This window comes from Schistocerca nitens, chromosome 9 (assembly GCF_023898315.1).
Source record: "Schistocerca nitens isolate TAMUIC-IGC-003100 chromosome 9, iqSchNite1.1, whole genome shotgun sequence".
NCBI classification, from domain to species: domain Eukaryota; kingdom Metazoa; phylum Arthropoda; class Insecta; order Orthoptera; family Acrididae; genus Schistocerca; species Schistocerca nitens.
This window is the reverse complement of record NC_064622.1, coordinates 501,573,101-501,598,881: the sequence shown is the minus strand read 5'-3', so window position 1 is coordinate 501,598,881 and position 25,781 is coordinate 501,573,101. Positions and strand designations below refer to the sequence as shown.

The 25,781-nt window shown below is 48.4% G+C and overlaps 1 protein-coding gene across 2 annotated transcripts in view; it reads left to right on the top strand.

The window, feature by feature from the left end:
* The first annotated feature begins 1,812 nt into the window (after positions 1 to 1,812).
* LOC126203669 (serine protease 30) overlaps positions 1,813 to 25,781 on the top strand; it is a 121,532-nt gene continuing 97,563 nt past the window's right edge. For both annotated transcript variants that reach the window (XR_007540345.1, XM_049938033.1), the window contains exons 1-2: positions 1,813 to 1,919; positions 9,926 to 10,043. Coding sequence is in view for 1 of the 2 variants with exons in the window: in XM_049938033.1 (XP_049793990.1) it covers positions 1,819 to 1,919; positions 9,926 to 10,043 (219 nt within the window). In the remaining variant the exon portion in view is untranslated. The remainder of the gene's footprint in view (positions 1,920 to 9,925; positions 10,044 to 25,781) is intronic.

Sequence of the window (25,781 nt, the reverse complement as noted above, 5' to 3'; positions counted from 1 at the left end):
GACGCTGATGTTCCACACAGCGATCGGCAACAGTTCTTATAGACTGGCCCACATAGTTTTTGCCACACTCGCAAGGAATGCTGTAAATTCCCGGCACTCTCAGGCCGAGATTATCTTTCACGGGTCGCAACATCTCCTTAATCTTCCTGGGTGGCCACAAGACTGGTGTGATTCCCTGCCGGCTCAGGACTCTGCCGATCATGCTGGTCGTTGCACCGCCGAATGGTAGCCGCGCGATGTGTTGGTCCTCTTCATCTGTTCGAACAGCGTCCTTCCTAGGTTTCTTCGCCGGAGTAGATCTGATATCACGATCGGAATATCCATTTTTTCTGAATACCGTCGTCAGATGGTTAATCTCGGAGCCGAGATTATCCTTGTCCGAAATAGTCCTTGCTCTGTGTACCAAGGTATTCAACATAGCTCTCTTCTGAGCTGGGTGGTGAAGACTGCGCGCGTTTAGATATAAATCTGTATGCGTCGGTTTTCTGTACACAGAATGTCCGAGACGTCCATCTGATTTTCGTTGCACCAACACATCTAAGAAGGGTAACTTTCCATCCTTCTCCACCTCAAATCGTATGTTCTGATGTATACCATTCAAATGATCAACAAACTGCTGCAGTGTCTCATTGCCATGTGGCCAGATTAAAAATGTATCTTCAACGTACCTGAAGAAGCAGGATGGACGTAAGGGAGGACTGCCCAACGCTCGTTCTTCGAAATCCTCCATGAAGAAGTTAGCTATGGCTGGTGATAGTGGCGAACCCATGGCTGTTCCGTCTGTCATTTCATAATATTTTCCACCATAGAAAAAATAGGTGGTCGTCAAAGTGTGTCGAAATAACTTCAGTATTTCAGGAGAGAAATGAGCAGCCAAAAGTTTTAACGTATCTTCCACCGGTACCTTTGTAAACAAAGAGACCACATCTAGGCTGATCATGATGTCATTCGGACCTATCCTCATCTGCTTTATAATGTCAACAAACATTTCTGAGTTATTAATGTGATGGCTACAGTGGCCGACTATAGGTGCTAATAATTTGGTTATTTTGCCAACCGATATGTAGGAGATCCAATAGCAATAACAATAGGTCTCAACGCGACGAAGATGACGGAGGTACTCATCGAAAGATTGGGATGTTATCCAAATTTGACGCGGCAAGTAAACCGAGAACTTTTTATGCAAGGACTCCGCCGCGAAAGACTTCGTAATCATATTTCAATTTTTGTGTACATTTCACAACCCATACTGATTTTCTTAGAATTGTTACCAAAAAGCTCTCTGTGAATAACTTGTCACACATTTCAATTGTTTTTATTTATTTATGTTTTTAAAGGATTTCGATTATGTGAAATATTGACCAGCTGTTCACAATTACATTTTTTCTGTTCATGTATTGTTGTAACGATGTTCATAAATAAATAAAAAGAAACAAAATACCGTGTCCCTCGGGCGCATAATTTTTGGTAGTCGGGAGTTCGTTCGCCCTGTCCCGACGAAAAAAAAAAGTCGCTAATATCGGTGGATGGCCCGTATCGTCGCTAGAAAGATTCCTCACTCAGCCTTACTCGCTGGATCGTGGTTGTAGGTCCATCGCAGGGCGTGTTGCGTGTTTAGTGTAGGCAAGACAGAGGCAGGCTGGCTGGTGACGTGGTGAGCCGAGCTGACGAGTGGCTGACGACTGGCTGTTGCAGGACGGGCCGCGCTCACGGCACTGGCAGCGCCGGCTGCGCGACCTGCTGGCGGACGCCGCCCCCGCCCCCGCCGCCCCCGACCGGCCCGGCTGGCTGCTCGGCTCCGCCCCCGCGCAGCCCAGGATGCCGCTCAACGCCACGCCACCGCCGCCCCCGTCGCTCCGGCCGCAGAGGGCGGTCGGCAGGCGCCGCGACAACTCCAGTGAGGGCGCCGTCGTCTTCAGGTAGAGCGGCGTACGGCAGTACAGGATGGACTGCAACTAACATTCGAGGATTGCATTATCATCTTGGACAGTTTCCAGCCTCTGGCCGGGACTGTTTGGAACATAAGACCCTCCATCGTCTTTTGTCTTGCCACCATCTCTCCGTCTTCACCTTGATCCATTCTTCTCCTTTCTTCTGGACGCATCCCTCCACTCTTTTCACCCATTTGTCTCTCGATCTTGTTCTTGGTCTCTTTCCTTCCACTTTCATCTCGTGTATCCTCTTGAGCAGCGCTTCCCAACCTTTTCAGCTGGCGGACCCCTTCTACACTCGAAAATACATGGCGGACCCTTAGTCAGCAAGAGCGCAGTAACTTTAAATTTCAGAGCGAAGCCCATGGGAACTGAAAGCTTCTTAATGCAAGTGCCATGTTCCCAATGACCCCCCCTCCCCTCCCCCTCCCCCTCCCCGAAGTATCAATAGTCTTTGGAGCTTCTTGTGATTGTTCTTCCTTTGGTCGTCCTCTCTCCTCATTCATTTCAACTGGAAACTTCCCTTGTTGTGAAGGCGATGGAGAAACCGCACTTCTTCAATGATCCCGACTTCAGCCACGGATCCATGTTAGAAGTAATAAACTGGTTAAAAATCGACTTATGAAACAGGTAGTGCACTGCCAAAGCAAGTTTAACAGTTAATGATGCCTGGGGCCGCATACGTGCCAGCGAGCGCTGTGATTTGTCGACAAAGCTCGCTCCGCGCATGCGTAAAAGGTTTCAGCGCATCTAGCGCCGTGCGCCGGTGCACAAACGACCCCCATATTGTTGCGAAACAGTCGATCAGAGAAGCCGCATTCTCCGGCACTAAACTGTGTATGCGTTCTCACTTAGCAACAGCAAAGGCTGCTTAGGAATACGACCTGAAGTAAAAGTACACATGTTTTTCACACGAAAAAAATAGTGATGAATTTGATTTTCAGGTTTTTATTCAATAATTTTACTCATTATTTTACACGGTTTGGTGAAGGGTGGCCGCAGACCCCCTAGAAAGAGCCGGCGGACACCTAAGGGGTCCGCGGACCACACGTTGGGAAGGCCTGCCCCTGGGTATCATCTTCTCATCTATTTGCGTAACACGCCCGTACCATCTCAGCCTCGATTTCTTTATCTCCTCCATTAATGGTTCAAGGATTGCATAATTCTACAAAATAGATAGAATTAATCAGCTAAAGCTACAACTTAATATCTAAATCAACTTCAAATTAATACCTAAATCATCTAAATTTTTAATCCATTCTAGAATTGCCTCTGTCACTTCAAAGAAATCTTCCAGATTTCAAGGTTCATCTCGTATGCTGCAGCTTGTTACAATGTGTTAGACGGTCAGACGTTCAAATGGGTGTGAAATCTTATGGGGCTTAACTGCTAAGGTCATCAGTCCCTAAGCTTACACACTACTTAACCTAAAGTATCCTAAGGACAAACACACACACCCATGCCCGAGGGAGGACTCGAACCTCCGCCGGGACCAGAAACACAGTCCGTGACTGCAGCGCCTGAGACCGCTCAGCTAATCCCGTGCGGGTCTGACGTCCATTGCCACAGCCGCATTGAGAAGATGAAATCTTTCCGCGTCGGTGGAGGGTTTCTGCAACTATACAAACTCTACTAATTGTAATATCTTAAACATGGCTCCGAGTCAACAACTGTGTAAATCTGAGGAGGTTGAAAAAATCAGCCAACTAGTTGCAAAACAAAGGATTAAAACCCCTTGACCTAAGTTGCGATATTTCTAAAAATATCTTCTTCAGAAGGAATGGGCCTTCTACAACGCATGATGGTACGTTAGATTAGCTGAAGCCGAGTGGCTCTTCTCATACATAAAACTGACAAAAGAAGAGTTATGCCAAGCAGCTTTACATAGCAGCTAGATTTCATTTAGCGTACTTCAGAATGAATGCGCCGGCCGCGGTGGTCTCGCGGTTAAGGCGCTCAGTCCGGAACTGCGCGACTGCTACGGTCGCAGGTTCGAATCCTGCCTCGGGCATGGATGTGTGTCATGTCCTTAGGTTAGTTAGGTTTAAGTAGTTCTAAGTTCTAGGGGACTGATGACCACAGAAGTTAAGTCCCATAGTGCTCAGAGCCATTTGAACCATTTTTTTTTAGAATGAATGCCCACATGTAAATGCTCACCATATGACAAATGCCGCTCGGCTTCAGCTTGTCTAGTGTACCATAATGTGATGTGACAAGGCCTAGTCCTTCTGAAGAAGATATTTTTAGAAATATCGAAACCTAGGTCAATGGCTAATAAACCTTTGTTTTCCAACTGGTTGGCTGATTTCTTCCATCTCTTCCTACTAACTGTTTTCCAACAATGTCACAGTAATTACATCCAGGCTGGTCTTATAAGGATCTGATATTCCTCATGGGAAATATTACTCCACATTTCTGACCACTTTTTCCTCAAGTTGGAATACACAGCTTGCAGTGATTTTGCCAGTGAGATAGGCGACTGGATATTAATTGGCTCGTTCTAAGTGCAGGCACATCAGAGTGCATTGCGAGCTGAGGAATTGTAATTAATTTTTCATACTCCTTCAGAAAGGAGTCTGCCTTCGAAAATCTGGTGGCTCATTGTGGCTTGAAGGGGGCAACCAAGATGAGTAGATCTGTTGCAACCTGTGATTATCTTCATTGGTGTACTTAGCTGAACATCGATTTCTCGCGCATGTGAACCATTAAGTCACCCTGGAGCACAGTTATTAATGAGATTTTCAATGCCTCGTTTGCTTCTTCTGAAAAAAATATAATGGCACTGTATATAATCACAAGTAGCTGATTGTGGAGAACTTTCCAAGCACCTGTGGTAGGGTGCTACTTCGCAAACAGGCAGCAGCGAGAACACTCAGAACGCGCAGGTCAGCCTGCGTTGGGCAGCCGAGGGGCTGGACTCGTCCAGTGCTCAGCACGAGAATGCGTTTCCGCCCCGGTGGCCAGCCACTTTGCACAAGGTGTACGATGGTCGCTGCCATCGCAGAGACTTGCTGCGCTCACACCAGCATTCTGGCACGAAATCCTCTCACTCTGAGGTGCCATTCCCAAAAAGAAGACGCTCTTGGCAGGGGAGATCACGGCAGCTAGTGGGTACTTCACACAAGGTTGGCGCCGGTGGCGACACCTACAACGTGCTGACATGAGGAAAGTTTCGAACCGCTTTCTCATACACAAACAGCAGCTGACCGGCGTTGCCTGGTGAAACGTTGTTGTGGTGCCTCGTGTAAGGAAGAGAAATGCGTACCATCACGTTTCCGACTTTGATAAAGGTCGGATTGTAGCCTATCTCGATTGTGGTTTATCGTATCGCGACATTGCTGCTCGCGTTGGTCGAGATCCAATAACCGTTAGCACAATATGGAATCGGTGGGTTCAGGAGGGTAATACGGAACGCCGTGCTGGATCCCAACGGCCTCGTATCACTAGCAATCGAGATGACGGGCATCTTATCCGCATGGCTGTAACGGATCGTGCAGCCACGTCTCGATCCCTGAGTCAACAGATGGGGACGTTTGAAAGACAACAACCATCTGAACGAACAGTAAATGACGTTTGCAGCAGCATGGACTACCAGCTCGGAGACCGTGGTTGCGGTTACCCTTGACGCTGCGTCACAGACAGGAGCGCCTGCGATGTTGTACTCAACGACGAACCTGGGTGCACGAATGGCAAAACGTCATTTTATCGGATGTATCCATGTTCTCTTTACAGCATCATGATGGTCGCATCAGTGTTTGGCGACATCGCGGTGAACGCACATTGGAAACGTGTATTCGTCATCGCCATACTGGCGTATCACCCGGCGTGATGGTATGGGGAGCCATTGGTTACACGTCTCGGTCACCTCTTGTTCGCATTGACGGCACTTTGAACAGTGGACGTTACATTTCAGATGTGTTACGACCCGTGGTTCTACCCTTCATTCGATCCCTGCGAAACCCTACATTTCAGCAGGATAATACACGATCGCATGTTGCAGGTCCTGTACGGCCTTTCTGAATACAGAAAATGTTTGACTGCTGCCCTGGCCAGCACATTCTCCAGACCTCTCACCAATTGAAAACGTCTGGTCAATGGTGGCCGAGCAACTGACTCGTCACAATACGCCAGTCACTACTCCTGATGAACTGTGGTATCATGCTGAAGCTGCATGGGCAGCTGTACGGGTACACGCCATCCAACCTGTGTTTGACTCAATGCCCAGGCGTATCAAGGCTGTTATTACGGCTAGAGGTGGTTGTTCTGGGTACTGATTTCTCAGGATCTATGCACCCAAATTGCGGGAAAATGTAATCACAAGTCAGTTCTAGTATAATATATTTGTCCAATGAATACCCGTTTAGCGTCTGGATTTCTTCTTGGTGTAGCAATTTTAATGGCCAGTAGTGTATATCTTTACCATCATTGTCCTATATTACTTAGCGTGTTCCACTGAAGTGTTAATTAAAATTATATTTCAATTTCAGATGTAGATTCAATGTGAGTAACGTCTGCCTGTAAAAATAATGTGCTGTAAAATTATTTCAGTTTCTTTTGTGCTTGATAGACTTAGCCTTGCCCAAAAGGCCCACAGTGGTATTGACCAGCTGTCTGCAACATGGGCATTTCCACCCTCCAGTGGGAGTTTCCACACCTTGAACAGTTAATGGAAGGGAGTGGGATGAGATGGAGTTTGTGTAATGAAAACGTGTAACTGTATGAGAGAGATTTGAGGAAGGGGTTGGTCACCATTCCAAGGCTGCACTGGACGACGAGTTGGTTCAAATGGTTCAAATGGCTCTGAGCACTATGGGACTTAACATCTGTCATCAGTGCCCTAGAACTTAGAACTACTTAAACCTAACTAACCTAAGGACAGCACACACATCCATGCCCGAGTCAGGATTCGAACCTGTGACCATAGCAGTCGCGCGGTTCCGGACTGAAGCGCCTAGAACCGCTCGGCCACATCGGCCGGCGCGACGAGTTGAATCAGGTTGAGAAACACTGCTGTAGATGGCATGGCCTACCTTGCTTGTTTCTCTTTTTTTTTTATCACTATAAGCAATTATAGACTTGTGCAGTTAACTTAGTTAGCTAACATACACTAATGGAAATTGAAATAAGAACACCGTGAATTCATTGTCCCAGGAAGCGGAAACTTTATTGACACATTCCTGGGGTCAGATACATCACATGATCACACTGACAGAACCACAGGCACATAGACACAGGCAACAGAGCATGCACAATGTCGGCACTAGTACAGTGTATATCCACCTTTCGCAGCAATGCAGGCTGCTATTCTCCCATGGAGACGATCGTAGAGATGCTGGATGTAGTCCTGTGGAACGGCTTGCCATGCCATTTCCACCTGGCGCCTCAGTTGGACCAGCGTTCGTGCTGGACGTGCAGACCGCGTGAGACGATGCTTCATCCAGTCCCAAACATGCTCAATGGGGGACAGATCCGGAGATCTTGCTGGCCAGGGTAGTTGACTTACACCTTCTAGAGCACGTTGGGTGGCACGGGATACATGCGGACGTGCATTGTCCTGTTGGAACAGCAAGTTCCCTTGCCGGTCTAGGAATGGTAGAACGATGGGTTCGATGACGGTTTGGATGTACCGTGCACCATTCAGTGTCCCCTCGACGATCACCAGTGGTGTACGGCCAGTGTAGGAGATCGCTCCCCACACCATGATGCCGGGTGTTGGCCCTGTGTGCCTCGGTCGTATGCAGTCCTGATTGTGGCGCTCACCTGCACGGCGCCAAACACGCATACGACCATCATTGGCACCAAGGCAGAAGCGACTCTCATCGCTGAAGACGACACGTCTCCATTCGTCCCTCCATTCACGCCTGTCGCGACACCACTGGAGGCGGGCTGCACGATGTTGGGGCGTTAGCGGAAGACGGCCTAACGGTGTGCGGGACCGTAGCCCAGCTTCATGGAGACGGTTGCGAATGGTCCTCGCCGATACCCCAGGAGCAACAGTGTCCCTAATTTGCTGGGAAGTGGCGGTGCAGTCCCCTATGGCACTGCGTAGGATCCTACGGTCTTGGCGTGCATCCGTGCGTCGCTGCGGTCTGGTCCCAGGTCGACGGGCACGTGCACCTTCCGCCGACCACTGGCGACAACATTGATGTACTGTGGAGACCTCACGCCCCACGTGTTGAGCAATTCGGCGGTACGTCCACCCGGCCTCCCGCATGCCCACTATACGCCCTCGCTCAAAGTCCGTCAACTGCACATACGGTTCACGTCCACGCTGTCGCAGCATGCTACCAGTGTTAAAGACTGCGATGGAGCTCCGTATGCCACGGAAAACTGGCTGACACTGACGGCGGCGGTGCACAAATGCTGCGCAGCTAGCGCAATTCGACGGCCAACACCACGGTTCCTGGTGTGTCCGCTGTGCCGTGCGTGTGATCATTGCTTGTACAGCCCTCTCGCAGTGTCCGGAGCAAGTATGGTGGGTCTGACACACCGGTGTCAATGTGTTCTTTTTTCCATTTCCAGGAGTGTATTTCCTTTATTCGCCTTCTTCTTCCTCTTCTTGTTCCTCCTTGTATATCTTCCCAACTCCTTGCTGAAGCTTTTTTCTACACTATTTTGTGTTGGACAGGTCAGCACTCTGGTGTTCCTTACACACTATATCAGGGATAGAGACATGACCAGTGTTGCCAGATGTCCGAATTTTGGCGGAGTGTCCAGAGTTTTGGGGGTATCATGACTTGTACCCCGTAAATGTTATAGAAAATGCTATATGACCTCCATTTTGGGCACTGTCAAGAAATCAAAATGTCATTCATACTCATTTCTAATATAGTCAAGTACATGAAAGTTCCAAAATGAGTCTCTCAGTGTATCAACGCTGACAACCAAGAAAGGTAGAACTTGATGCACTTGGAGGTTACAATCAGCTGATGGACTGCAAGGACAGCTCAGTACATGTCTGAACCATACATTTCGAAAATATTCAGCAGCATGGGTTCCATTGTTGTATTATTACCACCATGCTGCTGATTTCTGAACCGTGTTCCAGCTTCTGTCCCCCCCCTCTCTCTCCCCCCCTCTCCCCCCTCTCGCCTCTCTCAGTCACTGGCTGTCTGCAACTTCTCTTTTCACACCAATTAGTACTTTACTGATCTGTGTTGAAGCATGTTACCAACTGTTGTAGCAAAAATATAGTTGGTACTTTTGATGGACAGAACTATATTTATGACTACTGTTGTACCAGTGTACCAACTTCGCCCTTTCTGTATTATAAAGAAATACTTTCCTAATGAGTGCACCTCCATCGCTAAGTGATGAGTGTGACTGACCTGAGTCCAATTCCCAGCACTACCAGTTGGGAGGACTGGAATCAGCCTCATGATGCCAATTGAAAAACTACTCTAGTGAGAAGCAGGGGCTCTGAGGACTGGGAAGTTGACAGCAGCTGCAAGAGTGGTGTGACGACAAAACACACCGTCACACTGCATATTAATGACGCTACTGTGAGAGGATGACATGGCAGCCATTCAGTAATGAATGCTGTGAGAGGACCAGCAACTGGAGGTTTAGCTAAATTATATAATGACTCACAATTTTTTTCTTCTCATTTATTTTTGTCCTGTCTTTTAGGTTATGTCTTCTTCCTGGGGATTTTTTAAAACACAATTCGCTAAGTCCCAATTTTCTGCAAATTGGATCTGGCAACACTAGACATGGCATAACATTCTTAGATCATATAAAGGAAGGAATCATTCTGCTTATGTGTGCATTTTCTAATGAAATGGTCTAATACTGTAGTAGTGTTGTTTCAGACAGCAAACGATAAAACGTATATGACAGAAATAAGTAAATAATTCTTAATGTTGTAGAGAACAACGATCTTGGACAAAACAGGTGACAGGAATGTGCAGGTGTGCTGTGAGACCAGAGTTCTACGTCCAGGTATACAGCAGGTAGGAGCTCGGTGTGTGAAGGGCCGTGACGCTGTGTTGCAGGGAGCTGTGGGCGCCAGAAGGGTGGCGCGCGCGGGATGTGACGGGGAGGCGGCGGCCCAACCGCAGGCACCGCCGGCCACCTGGCGGCGGCGGCCACAACCACAGGCGCAAGGACAAGGTGGGTGAGTCGCAACCCCCGCAGTCCCACTACTCGCTCACAACCTGTGTTAGTGGCAGTTTCTCACTGTCACGTGGAATGAGTCTGTATACAACAAGTAAACACCCAATTCCTTAAAGCATCGAATTCTGATGCATAAAATAGATTCAAGGTTCTAATTGATTTACAATGAGTTAAAGTGTTAAATATTTGATGTCGAATTGTGTAAGTGAGAAGAAGTTTACAAAAGGTTTGAAATTATGTTAAACGTTTGTTGGAAATCGCTAAGAAGTGATGTCATTATCAAACACTGGATAGTGTAGTCCCAGTATTTTGCACTCTATTTTAAGCAAAATTGTTCATCATGTCGTATCTCCTAAACTATGTGTCGCACAGTGCCATAATTTTTGAGGTGCCTTTAGTGATATATGTCGACACTGTCTGCAAAATGTGTTGCGAATAGAGTCAGTAGCAAAGAAGTAATGTTGTATTGTATTGTATTGTATGTTAACCGGGGACCTAGAAACGACGGAGAGGCTCCGTCCCCACTGCAGCCGCAGTGGTCCACAACCCCACGACGACTACCGCAGTCCACTTCACCCCTCCGCCGCCCCACACCGAACCCAGGGTTATTGTGCGGTTCGGCCCCCGGTGGACCCCCCAGGGAACGTCTCACACCAGACGAGTGTAACCCCTATGTTTGTGTGGTAGAGTAATGGTGGTGTACACGTACGTGGAGAACTTGTTTGCGCAGCAATCGTCGACATAGTGTAACTGAGGCGGAATAAGGGGAACCAGCGCGCATTCGCCGACTCAGATGGAAAACCGCCTAAAACGCATCCACAGGCTGTCCGGTTCACCGTACCTCGACACAAATCCGCCTGGCGGATTCGTGCCGGGGAACCAGGCGCTCCTTCCCGCCCGGAATGCCGTGCGTCAGACTGCACGGCCAACCGGACCGGCCAAAGAAGTAATATATTCAAACATCATGTCTAACACAAAAGTTTTACTACAAGAACAGGAAAAATGTGGTAAACAGTGAACGTTTTGATATGTCCACCAATGACCGCACAAAAAAAAGTCCAGGTAGGAATAAGTGGACAAGTTTATTTATCAACGATTAATAGTACGTCTACTCTGACGTGGATTGAAACAAAACATAAGAAAAGTCGCTTCGTGAAATGGAACAATAATATTTCTGGGAGCTGAAGGTTGGTTAGATTGTCACTGAGTCTATGTTCATTAATCGCACTCTTTATAAAAGTCAAAGTCAGTTAAAGTGCAGATTGAACGAACAAAGGATGTCTGGAAGGGAGCAAAATTGTGTAAGCTAAGCAAGTAGCCAGCTGAAAGTTCAACAGGAATAAATTTAAAAGGACACTAGTTTACCACGACAACGGAACCCCTGTCTTCGACGAGAAGGCCACGAACGCTTTTTAAGTCCTCTGCTGGTAGCTCCTGTGGTCGCTAAGTCAGACGCGAAAAGCAGCCACGACACGGAATGGCTCTCGAGTGAGAATCCTGACTATGGATTCCTTGCAAAATAAGTGTCTGGCCCAGAAAAACTCACTCAGAGCGAACTAGTGTGGTCTGAACCGAGTATTGCCCTAAATACCACTCGATGATGGGCTACAGCCAGGCCTACTTTCGATCACGTGTCTTGTGGAAGAGAATAGATCCGTGCAGTCTGCAGCCTCTATCAGTGCATTAGTCACCTACTGGTCGATGGTCGCAGCTTGGGAACAACGCGTTTTGTCCTTTCCTCATTTTGTGGGGGTGTCAGCAAGAAATAGTTGTTTCACAATGGTTTGAAACTACGTGCAAAATTTGTTGGAAGTCGCTAAGTGCTCTCATTCTTGAAAACTGGACACATATTTATTACTCGGACAGTCCACGGGTGTACTGCCGGTCCAGTGTCCAAGGGGCACAATATTTCGGCGATCAGACATGACGCCATCAGATGCGCTGACGAAGTGAGCTCCTGACGCTCGCTCGCTGTAAGACACTGGCGACATATGCCAGGTGTAGAGGCAGCGGAGCTGCTGTTCCTGCGCTGACCTAGGGTGTTGGGAGTGGGGCCTGTCTTGACGAGCTGTCCTCAGTGAGCGTCCCTGGCTGTAGAGTTGCAACCGCTCCGCAGAAGACAACTGCCGTGGAACATCGGCAGCTATACTACTACCCATTAAAATTGCTACACCAAGAAGAAATCCAGATGATAAACGGGTATTCATTAGACAAATATATTATACTAGAACTGACATGTGATTACATTTTCACGCAATTTCGGTGCATAGATCCTGAGAAATCAGTACCCAGAACAACCAACAATAGCCGTAATAACGGCCATGATACGCCTGGACATTGACTCAAAGAGAGGTACAGCTGCCCATGCAGCTTCAGCATGATACCACAGTTCATCAAGAGTAGTGACTGGCGTATTGTGACGAGCCAGTTGCTCAGCCACCGTTGACCAGACGTTTCCAGTTGGTGAGAGGTCTGGAGAATGTGCTGGCCAGGGCAGCAGTCAAACATTTTCTGTATTCAGAAAGGCCGTACAGGACCTGCAACATGCGGTCGTGTATTATCCTGCTGAAATGTAGGGTTTCGCAGGGATCGAATGAAGGGTAGAACCACGGGTCGTAACACATCTGAAATGTAACGTCCACTGTTCACAGTGCCGTCAATGCGAAGCAAGGGTGACCGAGACGTGTAACCGATGGCACCCCATACCATCACGGCGGGTGATACGCCAGTATGGCGATGAAGAATACACGCTTCCAATGTGCGTTTACCACGATGTCGCCAAACACGGATGCGACCATCATGATGCTGTAAATAGAACCTGGACTCATCCGAAAAAATGACGTTTTGCCATTCGTGCACCCAGGTTCGTCATTGAGTACACCATCGCAGGCGCTCTGTGATGCAGCGTCAAGAGTAACCGCAGTCATGGTCTCCGAGCTGATAGTCCATGCTGCTGCAAACGTCGTCGAACTGTTCGTGCAGATGGTTGTTGTCTTGCAAACGTCCCCATGTGTTGACTCAGGGATCGAGACGTGGCTGAAAGATCCGTTGCAGCCACGCGGATAAGATGCCCGTCATCTCGACTGCTAGTGATACGAGGCCGTTGGGATCCAGCACGGCGTTCCTTATTACCCTCCTGAACCCACCGATTCCATATTCTGCCAACAGTCATTGGATCTCGACCAACGCGACCAGCAATATCGCGATACGATAAACCGCAATCGCGATAGGCTACAATCCGACCTTTATCAAAGTCGGAAACGTGATGGTACACATTTCTCCTCCTTACACGAGGCATCACATCAACGTTTCACCAGGCAACGCCGGTCAAGTGGTGTTTGTGTATGAGAAATCGGTTGGAAAGTTTAACCTTGTGTGAATGCTCTGAAAAGCTAATCATTTGGATATCACACCATCGTCTTCCTGTTGGTTACATTTCGCCTCTGTAGCACGTCATCTTCGTGGTGTTGCAATTTTAATGGCCAGTAGTTTAGTTGCAGTGGCGGCGCAGCACGAGTTGCCGGCTGCCGCCGCGGCAGTCCGTTGCCCTGGAGCAGGGGTACCCGTCCCGCGCGCCTGCGACGCCTGCGTGGGGCGGCATCCCGCGCGTCAGGCGTGGCGCCGGCGGTTGCCACCCGCCCAGGCGAAGCCGTGGACGGCGCAGTCGGCTGCTGCCTCTCGCCAGCGGCCTGCTCCGATCGCTGGGTGGAGGAGGGAGACGGTCCGCCCTCGGTGGCGGCTGCGAAGCTGGTGGACGGGTGCACTTTACGAGAAGGAGCAGCCACGCCCCGTTGCTGGTTTCGGCCCCGTTTGAAGGCCGATCAGCCTCTCTAACTGGCAACTTGCGGCCGGGCGCAGTTGCAGCACGTCGGTTTTTCTTCTCGGGTGAGCCCGCAGGATTTGCTCTCGTGCTGTCTCGCGCACTTTACGCAGCGGCGCTGTATGGTCCAGCCTCTGGCATGAGAAGCACTGGGCCCTCTTGCCTTTGGTCCGAAGCGGTTCCACCTCGACCTTCACGCGGCCGACCCGCTGCACCTGGGAAATCTTCCAGTTTTCCAGGTTGTCAACGGGGACAACCTGATACAGCGACATGTCTCGGTGAGTTCGATGGGACTTCATGAGGCCGGTGGACCGGATGCGAAAGCCCACGTCCTCGAGCTTCCTCGGAGGTAGTCCGCACCAAACTTGAGGGGAAGGTGGCGGAATAGGACCTTCAGAAGTTTGAGCGGCTCGGAAGGGTGCGCGTATCAGGGAGGCCATCCGCGCAGATGGTGTCCATCACCGCGCGGTACTCTGCTTTGGTCGTCACTGTGAACTTGTAGAGGTCACGGCCGGCGACCTTGACAGTAGTGGACGTGGCCAACCTGTCAAGTTTCGGCTGGAAATCCTCGAAGGCGCCGTCCCATTGGACGACGATAGGCGGCGGGGGCGGCGGCTTCTTCTTTGCCGTCCTCCGTCGCGTCTACGCTGGCGCCCGCAAACGTGTCGGCGGTCGGCAGCGGCTGCGTTTGCTGCAGCGCAGCAGACCTGGCGGTGAGCCGCCTGGGTGGGGCGACAGAGCCGTCCGCATCAGGCTACCGGGGGGCAGTAGGCGAACGACGGGGTCGCTGCCTCTTCGTTGTCGGCTTGGCGATGCTCCGGGAGGAGCCCGCGACCGTCGTCACAGCTTCTGTGGTGGAGGCGCGGGAGGCCCAGATGCCTTCTTCCGCGGCCTCGCGGGAGGAGTAGTCGGAATCGTCGTGCGTCACAGCCCGGCACTTTCTGGGCGCGCGGGCATAGTCTGGGTCAGGGTCCACGTCGCGACGCTCTGTCTCGGCAATCGCCTCACAAGGGAACCTCCCCATCGCACCCCCCCCCTCCCCCCCGTCAGATTTAATTATAAGTTGGCACAGTGGATAGGCCTTCAAAAACTCAACACAGATCAATCGAGAAAACAGGAAGCAAAGATAAGCAACGTCAAGGACAGTGCGAGCTCAGGAGCGCCGTGGTCCCGTGGTTAGCGTGAGCAGCAGAGGAACGAGAGGTCCTTCGTTCAAGTCTTCCCTCGAGTGAAAAGTTTGATTTTTTATTTCTCAGACAGTTATTATCTGTTCGTTCGTTCATTGACGTCTCTGTTCACTGTAATAAGTTTAGTGTCTGTGTTTTGTGACCGCACCTTAAAACCGTGCGATTAGTAGACGAAAGGACGTGCCTCTCCAATGGGAACCGAAAACATTTGATCGCAAGGTCGTAGGTCAACCGATTCCTCCACAGGAAAACACGTCTGATATATTCTGTATCACACTGGTGACGGCATGTGCGTCTCATGACAGCAATATGTTGTCGATCCACCTAACTTGTACACTTGACGAATGGGTAAAAAGATTCTTCTACCTTGCCCGATTTAGGTTTTCTTGTGGATGTGATAATTACTCCCAAAAAAGTGATCGCATCGCACGGACTGACGTACAGATAATGATTGTCAGAAAATAAAAAATTAAACTTTTCGCTCGAGGGAAGAATTGAACGAAGGACCTCTCGTTCCGCAGCTGCTGACCCTAACCACGGGACCACGGCGCTCCTGAGCGCACAGTCTCCTTGCGCATGGACTACTCAGTTTGTATATTTTGCTTATTTTTTTCATACTTCCACACAACTTCTTCCAGTTTTCTCGATTGATCTGTGTTCAGGTTTTCAAGGCCTATCCACTGTGCCAACTTATAACTAAATCTGAGGGGGGTGCGATGGGGTGGCTCCCTTGTCAGCAAGATTTGCTTCCGGCAGTTCGATGGCGTCCATCTCGGTGGCCTCTGCAGCAGACTGTGCCCCCGTCCAGACCGCGGGGTTTCCCCTAGCGCAGGACGGGGCTTCAACTAGCGCAGCCACGGGCTCTTCCTGTGTCTCTGGGGCCAGAGGGGCAACCGGGGGCACATCGACCTCTCGACTGGTCGAGTCCAGCGGCGCAACACCCGCCGAGGCCGCCGCCGGGCCCGCAAACTCTTGCAGTGCGACCGGCGAGGCTCTCGGTGGCACACCCGACTCTTGCTGCCTCGTGTGCGGTAGTGCAGCAACCTTCCGAATATTACAGAAAGCGAGTATGACCGCTTCATCGTCTTCTCCGCCAAAGTAGGAGCCCCCGTGAGCGAGCTTGTTCATAAGAATGAACGCTCGGTCACGAGAGTCCAAGTCAGAAGTAAAAGAGTCATCCTTGTCGTAGCCGGGAGTCGGTAGCCGGTTCGTCATAGGTGGGGGGCCGGAAGGGGCCGCCACCGAGATCAGCTCAGTCGCCTGAGCTGGCCCCAACGGACGACACCCTTCGCATGGTAAGGCACCTCTCTCATCGACACCTCGAGCAGCACCGCCCGTAGTGAGTTCCTGAGGGCGGGCGGCCGTATTAAATCCCCTCCCCTCGCGAGGCTTTCTCTCCGCGGTCCGCGCCCGTGCGTCTGTGGTGGCGTCGGTGTAATTGCCTCGTCCGCCCTAGTCGCCCGTTCGTTTCCTTTGCTGAGCGTCTTTTTAATTAGACAATGCTGGTTCCAATGCCCTGCTGACGTAGCCGCAGTCTCGGTCGGTGAGTCCGTCCCTGGTACGAATTTCGATAGCCTCTCTAACGACGCTGTCCCAGTATTTACATGTCTATGCCAAGACCCTGGTATGTTGGTAGTCAATTTCGTGATTTTCGGCCAAACAGTGCTCTGCGACCGCCGACTTGTTGGTGTACCAAAGTTGAGTGTGCCTCTGATGTTCTCGGCAACGATCTTCGATGGTGCGCACTGTCTGTGCAATATAAGTCTTCCCACATTGACACGGAATCTGGTGTATTCCGGCCTTCCGCAAACCGAGATCGTCTTTGACACTTCGCAATTATGCTCGTGTTTTATTTGGTGGGCAAGTTCCTACTCGGTGTTTCCTCAATATTCGTCCTATTTTCCCCGACAGTGCGCCAGTATGCGGTACATAGGAAGTGGCTATCTCTTTCTTCGTGACTTCTTCCGTCTCCACACGTAATGTAGAGATGGAGTGGAGAGCGCGTCTGATCTGCCATTCCGAGTACCCGTTTTTCCGGAATACAGTTTTGAGGTGTTCCAGCTCTTGGGGCAGACTCTCTGCGTCAGAGATGGAGCGCGCCCTGTGCACCAGTGTTTTCAGCACCCCATTCCTCTGCACAGGGTGGTGGCAGCTATCCGCTTGCAAATACAGGTCGGTGTGCGTTTTCTTCCTGTATACTCCGTGGCCCAGGGTGCCATCCGCTCTTCTTGTGACTATGAGGTACAGGAATGCTAATATTCCTTCTGCTTCGGTCTCCATAGTGAATTTGATGTTCGGATGTATGGATTTCAAGTGTGTAAGGAAGTCTAGGAGCTTGTCCCTTCCATGGGGCCAGATCACGAACGTGTCATCCACATAACGTAGAAAACAAGTAGTTTTCCATTTGGATGACGCCAATGCCTTCTCCTCGAAGTACTCCATATAGAAATTCGCGACCACAGGCGAGAGTGGGCTCCCCATTGCGACTCCTGTTTGTTCATAGCATTCTCCATTAAAATGAAAATATGTGGAGGTCAGTATGTGCTTGAAAAGGTCGGTCGTCTTCTCGTCTGGACACACATATTATCTCAGTATATGCACACATTGAGTTACACTGCTTCGAGACGTACACACTGTGCTAAACGTCTAACGTAAGGTTAAACCTCTTAATGAGTAGATTGTGACAGCATTTAAATTTTTGAATTCGGTCAGTAATAATACTGCAAATCAAAAATTTTTGTTGCCCCTGGAAGCCGTTAGATAGGCAGCCTGACATCCACCACGGACCACGAACTGGGTTAGCCGTTTAGTACTATAGAGTGTGATACACCTTCTCACGAAAAATATGGCAGCCCATTTACATAATTATCTATTTCGTTCATATTAGAAAACAAACTGTAACTCCACAAATGAGACTGACAGATGGATGAGTAGGAATAACTAGAGGACAAATGCAAAGCTGTACAAGGACGCATGATTAGGAAAATTAGAGAGACCTTTGGAGAAAATAGATGCAGCAGTTTGAAGATCAAGAGATCAAATGCCAGCACAGTGCCAAGGAAAGAAGTGAAAGCTGAAAGTTTGAACGAAAATATAAAAGTGGATTTGGAGGCAATATTTTTAAAAGGAAAGAAGAAGTAAATAAAGATGGGAGATATAGTTGTGCAAGAAGCATTTGACAGAGCAGCGAAAGACCGAACTCGGAACAAGGTCCCTGGAGTAGATGACATTCGCTCAGTATTATTGACATCTTTTGGAGAGCCAGCCATGACAAAACTATTCCACTTGGTGTACAACGTGCAGAAGGCAGGAGAAATACTCTCAGAACTTATGAAGGATGTTGTACCTCAAATTCCAAAGAAGGCATTTGGATATGATTATTACTGGTTCATCAGTTCATTAAGTTATGGCTGAAAAATACTGACAGGATATGTTTGAAGAAGAATGGAAAAACGAAGAAACCGACCTCGGGGAAGATCAGTTTAGATTCTAGAAAAATTAGAGACACGTGAAGCAATGCAGATCCTATGACTTAACTTAGGCTAAAGAAAGTAAAACCCATGTTTATAACAGTCTTAGCTATAGAGAAGGCATTTGATAAACGTTGACTGGAACTCATTCTTTTAAATTCTGAATGTAGCAGTGATTAAATACAGGGAACTAAAGTTTATTTACAGATTGTAGAGAAATCAGACAGCAGTATATAGCAATCGAAGGACATTAAGGGAAGTAGTATTTGAGAAGGTAACGGGGCAGGTTTGTAGTCTACACCTGATGTTATTTCATCTGTACATTGAGCAAGCAGTAAAGGAAAACAAGCAGAAATTTGGAGAGTGAATTAAATTTCAGGGAGAAGAAATAAAAACTTTGAGATTTGCCGACGGTAATTCCTTCAGAGACAGCAAGTGACTTGGAAGAGCAGTAAATGGTATGGATAGTGTCTTGTCAAGAGATTATAAGATAAACATCAACAACAAAAGTAAAACAAAGGTAATCGAATGTAGTCAAATTAAAGCAGAAGATACTGAGAAAATTAGATTAGAAAACGAGACACTAAACTCAGTAGGTGAGTTCTGCTATTTGAACAGCAAATAAACTGGTCATGGCCGATGTAAAGAGGATATTAAATCCAGACTGGCTATAGCAAGTAAAACATTTCTGAAAAAGGAATTTGTTAACGTCTAAAATAGATTCCAGTGTAAGGAATATCTTCTCAAGGTATGTGTGCGGAACGTCGCTTTGTGTGGAAATGATAGACAAGAAGAAGACAGAAGCTTTTGAAATTTGGTACTACAGAAAAATTATGAACGTTAGGTAGATGGTTAGGCCGGGTAACTGATGATGAGATTCTGAATCGAATTTGGTGAAATAAAAATATGGCATAACTTGATTAAAAGAAGGGATCGGTTCGTAGGACACATCCCGAGGCATCAAGTAGTCGTCAGTTTGGTAATGGCGGGGAGTGCGCGGAGCTTTAGTGGTACTGCGCTTCACAAAGAACTTGCAGAATTTCGTGAATAACTTTCCTGACCATGGCGTTGCAATAGGGGGTTACTTCAACTTGCGGGCTATAGATCTGGAGAGTCACGCGATCAAAACTGGCGCCAGAGGGGAGGGCAAAGTAGAGGAGGGCGTCAATGATCAAAAGGCTGTGGTAGCATCTACGACTACGCGTATTACGAGGAGTTTTAAAAAAGGAAAATATTTTTCTAAGGAAGAGTGGCAGGATACATATTACAGGGTATCTGAGTAGTCAACAACAAATATTCAGTGCAAGGTACGAAGATGTGGAGCACAAATGGAAAAAAATTCAAATGCATCTTCCAGTAGATGTTGGGCAAGTACGTTCCGAGCGAGGTCGTAAAGGGTGGCGAAGACCGACCGTGGCTTAAGAGCCGTGTCACAAAACTGCTACGTAAACAAAGAGACCTCAAGGACAGGTTCAAGAGAATTCAAAACCTAGCTGACAAGCAAATGCTAAACGAAGCGTAAATGATCGTAAGGAGAGCAATGAGGGAAGCGTTCAGTGACTGAAAGTAAAATTTTGTCACCAGATCTGAGTGAAAACCGTAAGAGATTTTGGTATTATACAAAATCGGTAAGCGATTCTAAACGATCTTTTCTGTCAGTCAATGACCACACTGGTACCGAAACGGAAAATGACAAAGGGAATTCAGAAATACTGATTTCGGTCTTCTGAAACTGTTTCACGGCGGAAGATCGTGATACGGCCCCTGCTTTCAATCATCGTAAGAACTTCGAAATGTCAAATGTTGACGTAACTGATCGTGGTACAGAGAAACAACTACAATCAGTTTGTAGTGGAAAGGCATCAGGACCAGATGAGATAGCTGCGAGATTCCATAGAGATTATGCGAAAGAACTTGCTCCCCTTCCAGCAGCAGTTTATCGTAACTCGCTGGAGCAACGAAGGGTACCTAGCGACTGGGAAAAAGCGCAGGTCATTTCCGTTTTCAAGAAGGGTCGTAGGACACATGCACGTAATTATAGACCTATATCGTTGACGCCAGTTTGTGGCAAAATTATGGAACATGTTTTATGCTCATACTTACGATGTTTTTAGAGAAGGAACATCTTCTCTATAAAAATGAACGTGGATTCCGCGAACAGAGATCTTGCGAGCTCAGCTCGCTGTGTTCTTCCATGAAGTCCACAGCGTTGCAGAAATCGGCCCTCAGGTTGATGCCGTGTTCCTTCACTTCAGGAAGGCATTTGTCACCGTCCCGCAGTACCATGTAATAAAATAATACGAGGTTAAGAGTATCGGAGCACATATGCGACTGGATTCAGGACTTCCCTACAGATAGAACTCAACACGTCGCTCTTAACGGAACAAAATCCATAGATGTAAAGGTAATTTGTGGAGTACCCCGAGAAAGTATGATGGTGCAGCTACGGTTTACAATGCATATAAAGGAGCTAGTAGGTAGTTCGCAGATGATGCGGTTGTCTACAACAAAGCATCAACACCAGAACACAGTAATTATTTGCAGAAGGACCTGCAGAGGATTTCTGGATGGTGCACAAACAGGCAGCGGATCCTGAACGTAAATAAATGTAACACATTGCGCGTACATAGGAAAAGAAATCCACTACTTTACAGCTACAATACTGATGAAAAAATGCTGGAAACCACAGTAAAATATCCGGAGCGACCTTAAGTGGAATGAACATATACACTGAAGCGCCAAAGAAACTGGTATAGGCATGCGTATTCGAATATAGTGATATGTAAACAGTCACAATACGACGCTGTGGTCGGCAACCCCTATGTAAGACAAGTGTCTGGCGCAGTTGGCAGATCGGTTACTGCTGCTACAATGGCAGGGTATCAAGGTTTAAGTGAGTTTGAACGTGGTGTTATAGTCGGCGCACGAGCGATGGGACACAGCATCTCCGAGGTGGCGATGAAGTGGGGATTTTCCTGTACGACCATTTCACGAGTGTACCGTGAATATCAGGAATCCGGTAAAACATCAAATCTCCGATATCGCCGCGGCCGGAAAAAGCTCCTGCAACAACGGGACCAACGACGACTGAAGAGAATCGTTCAACGTGACAGAAGTGCAACCCTTCAACAGATTGCTGCAGATTTGAATGCTGGGCCATCAACAAGTATCAGCGTATGAACCATTCAACAAAACATGATCGATATGGACTTTCGGAGCGGAAGGCCCACTCGTGTACCCTCAATGACTTCATGACATCAAGCTTTATACCTCGCCTGGGCCCGTCAACACCGACATTGGGCTGTTGATGACCGTAAACATGTTGCCTGGTCGGACTAGTTTCGTTTGAAATTGTGTTGAGTGGATGGACGCGTACGGGTATAGAGACAACCTCATGAATGCATTGACCCTGCATGTTAGTAGGGGACTGTTCAATCTGGTGGAGGCTCTGTAATGGTGTGGAGCGTGTGCAATTGGAATTATATTGGACCCTTGATACGTCTAGATACGACTCTGGCATGTGACACGTAAGGAGCATCCTGTCTGATCAGCTGTATCCATTCATGTTCATTGCGCATTGGGCAATTCCAGCAGGACATTGCGACACCCAGAACGTCCAGAATTGATACATACTCGCTGCAGGAACAGTCTTCTGGGTTTAAACGCTTCCGCTGGCCACCAAACTCCACAGACATGAACATTATTCAGCGTATCTGGGATGCCTTGCAATGTGCTGTTCAGAAGAGATCTCCACCTCATCGTACTCTTACTGGTTTATGGACAGCTGTGCAGGATTCATGGTGTAAATTCCCTCCAGCACTAGTTCAGACATTAGTCGAGTCTCTGCCACGTCGTCTTTCGGCACTTCTGCGTGCTCTGCTCGTTCGCCCGATTCTTGAGAACTGTTCATCAATCTGGGATCCTTCTTTCGAGAAGAGTTACTATCTTCATAAATTTATATATCTATTGGATTTTATTATTTGTTAACAATGCGTGCTTCGTAATGAAAGAAACATTACACACCTACAAGTTCCGGGCATTCCCAATAAGCTTCAATAACCAAAAAAGGAATGAAGCTGCCGGTCGACTGAGTGATAAAATTGTTGTGTTGGCAGAAGAGCCAACACCGAGTTACTAATGGAGGCCGAAATGCACGCGTTTTAGCTCACGCAGGCTGGCGTGAGGAGGGAAGGACTATACTGACGTGAGGTCTGGAACATGACAAGGAATGAGAATTCAGAAAGCGGACGAAATTAGTTTGATACTTAACTCTAATTACTGAATATGGCGCCTTGCTAGGTCGTAGCAAGGCTCAAATGGCTCTGAGCACTATGGGACTTAACATCTATGGTCATTCGTCCCCTAGAACTTAGAACTACTTAAACCTAACTAACCTAAGGACAGCACACAACACCCAGTCATCACGAGGCAGAGAAAATCCCTGACCCCGCCGGGAATCGAACCCGGGAACCCGGGCGCAGGATGCGAGAACGCTACCGCACGACCACGAGCTGCGGACAGGTCGTAGCAAAATGACGTAGCTGAAGGCTATGCTAAACTATCATCTCTGCAAATGAGAGCGTATGTAGGCAGTGAACCATCGCTAGCAAAGTCGGCTGTACAACTGGGGCGAGTGCTAATGAGTGTCTCTAGACTAGACCTGCCGTGTGGCGGCGCTCGGTCTGCCATCACTGACAGTGGCGACACGCGGGTCCGACGTGTACTAACGGACCGCGGCCGATTTAAAGGCTACCACCTAGCAAGTGTGGTGTCTGGCGGTGACACCAGAAAAATACACTCTGAGATAAAGAAAGAGGGCGACGCACTCCGAAGGAATTATTCAAATGAGACGGAAATCGGTAGATGTGACATACATGCACAGACAGACAAATGTTTACAATTTTAGAAACGTTGGACGGTTTATTCAACAGGAAGACCTTCGCAAATTGAACAAGTCAATAACGCTTAGGTCCACCTCTGCTCTCACGTAAGCTGTTATTCGACTTCGCTTTGACTGATAGAGTTGCTGGATGTCATCTCGAGCGATATCGCGCCAAATTCTGTCCAATTGGCGCGTTAGATCGCCAAAATCCTAATCCGGTTGTAAGACCCTCATTTTCGGTGAAATTCGGCGACCTTGCTGGCCAAGGTAGGGTTCGGGAAGCACGAAGACTCTCGCCTATGTGGGCGGACATTATCTTATTGAAATTTAAGCCCAAAATGGCTTGCAATGAAGGACAACAAGACAGGGCATAGAATATCGTCGACGTGCCGCTGTGTTGTAAAGGTACCGCAGATGACAACCGAAGGTTCTTGCTATGGAAAGAAATGTCATCCCATACCACCTCTCCTGGTTGTCCGACTGTGTAGCAGGTGACGGTCAAGTTTGTATCCCATCGCTGTCCGGCGCTTTTCTGGACACGTCTTCGCTGGTCGTCTGGACTCAGTTCGAAACGAGACGCATCGCTGAAGGCAGTTCTACTCCAGTAAAAGAGATTCCAGGCCGAACATTTGTCCAGAGACGCCCTGACCGTCGCCCGCCATATCGCCCCATGATGTTTTGTTTGGGGGGCGCTCAGCTGTTGAGTCATCAGCGCCTATACAAAGTCCCAATTTTTACACTATCCAATTTTTTACGCAGTCCAATCTAGCCACTATTACGAACGATGATGATGATGATCATGATGATGATGATGATGATGATGAAATGATGAGGACAACACAAACACCCAGTCCCCGGACAGAGAAAATGCCCCAATCCGGCCGGAAGTCGAACCCGGGACTCTGTGATCCAGAGGCAGCAGCGCTAGCCACTAGACGACGAGCTGCGGACATATCGCCGGACATTCAGGGCTGATGGTCTGGGGTGCAATTTATTTTCATAGCAGGACCCCTTTTGTTGTCATCTGCGGCACCCTTGCAGTCGATAATATTGTATGTAACGTGTGTTGCCCTTCATGGCAAGCCATCTTTGGGCTTACATTTCAGCAACATAATGCCGGCCACACAAAGCGAGAGTCTCTATGCCCTGTCCTGGAACTTCCGAAACACTACCTTGGCCACCAAGGTCGAGGAATGTTTCCCGGGCTGAGAACGTTTCGTGCATTATGGTGAGGATCCTCCAACCAGCCCGGTATTTTGACGATGTACCGCGCCAATTCGACAAAATTTGGCGCGATATCTTTCAGGATGACATCCAACAGCTTTGTCAGTCAATGCCAAGCCCAATAACTTGCTGCAGAATGGCCAGAGATGAACCAATGCTCAATCTGTGAAACTCTTTCCCTTGAATAAATCATCCAGTTTTTCTAAAATTGTAATCATTTGTTTTTCTCTTATGTAAATCGTATCTACCGATTTTCGTCGCATTCGAATGATTGCTACCTGGTGCGTCGTTTTTTTCGACTTCGCATGTACTAAATGTGTAAGCGCTCCCATTAACAAGGATATCCGTGGCGAGAGTTCCGCCTCGGGAGTCTTATCTTCCTACGGAACGAAAGTCACCCTCCCTGTTCCCAGGTGGCTATGTTTGCGCGTCTTCATAAACCTCAAATGTATGTTGTCAGTCGGCTTTTATCTGAATATGTCACGTCAAGGCATGGCGTTAGCTATCCAGGCATTGGTCAGTGTGGCATGACGGCAACTGATTGATGGTCATCGACATAATTATGGCTTGGAGTTGGTGAATGATAATGACTTTGAAATAAGTGGTCTCTATCACTTAGCAGCCACAAGGGCCGCTGGATCTTTGTTCCCGTTATACGTCCCGAGGTTGCAGACGTGCCGGGTTCTAGACGTGCGAAGGAAAGGTAAAAGTCCCTGGAGAAGGAGTGGGATTCAGCGATCTTAGTGAAGTACAGGACGTCCAACGCTCGCCACAAGGCTGTGTTCTGCAGCACTTGTAGCTCCTGTATCTTTCTGTGCAGTGAAAGTACATCTCACCAAAATGAGATTTTCACTCTGCAGCGGAGTGTGCGCTGATAAGAAACTTCCTGGCAGATTAAAACTGTGTGCCCGACCGAGACTCGAACTCGGGACCTTTGCCTTTCGCGGGCAAGTGCTGTACCAACTGAGCTACCGAAGCACGACTCACGCCCGCGAAAGGCAAAGGTCCAGAGTTCGAGTCTCGGTCGGGCACACAGTTTTAATCTGCCAGGAAGTTTTACATCTCACCAACTTTACAGAGTTAAATGTAATGTCCCCTTACCTTCCTGAACTGTGAATTGAAATCCAATTGCGTTCACTGGATGGGCAGTGA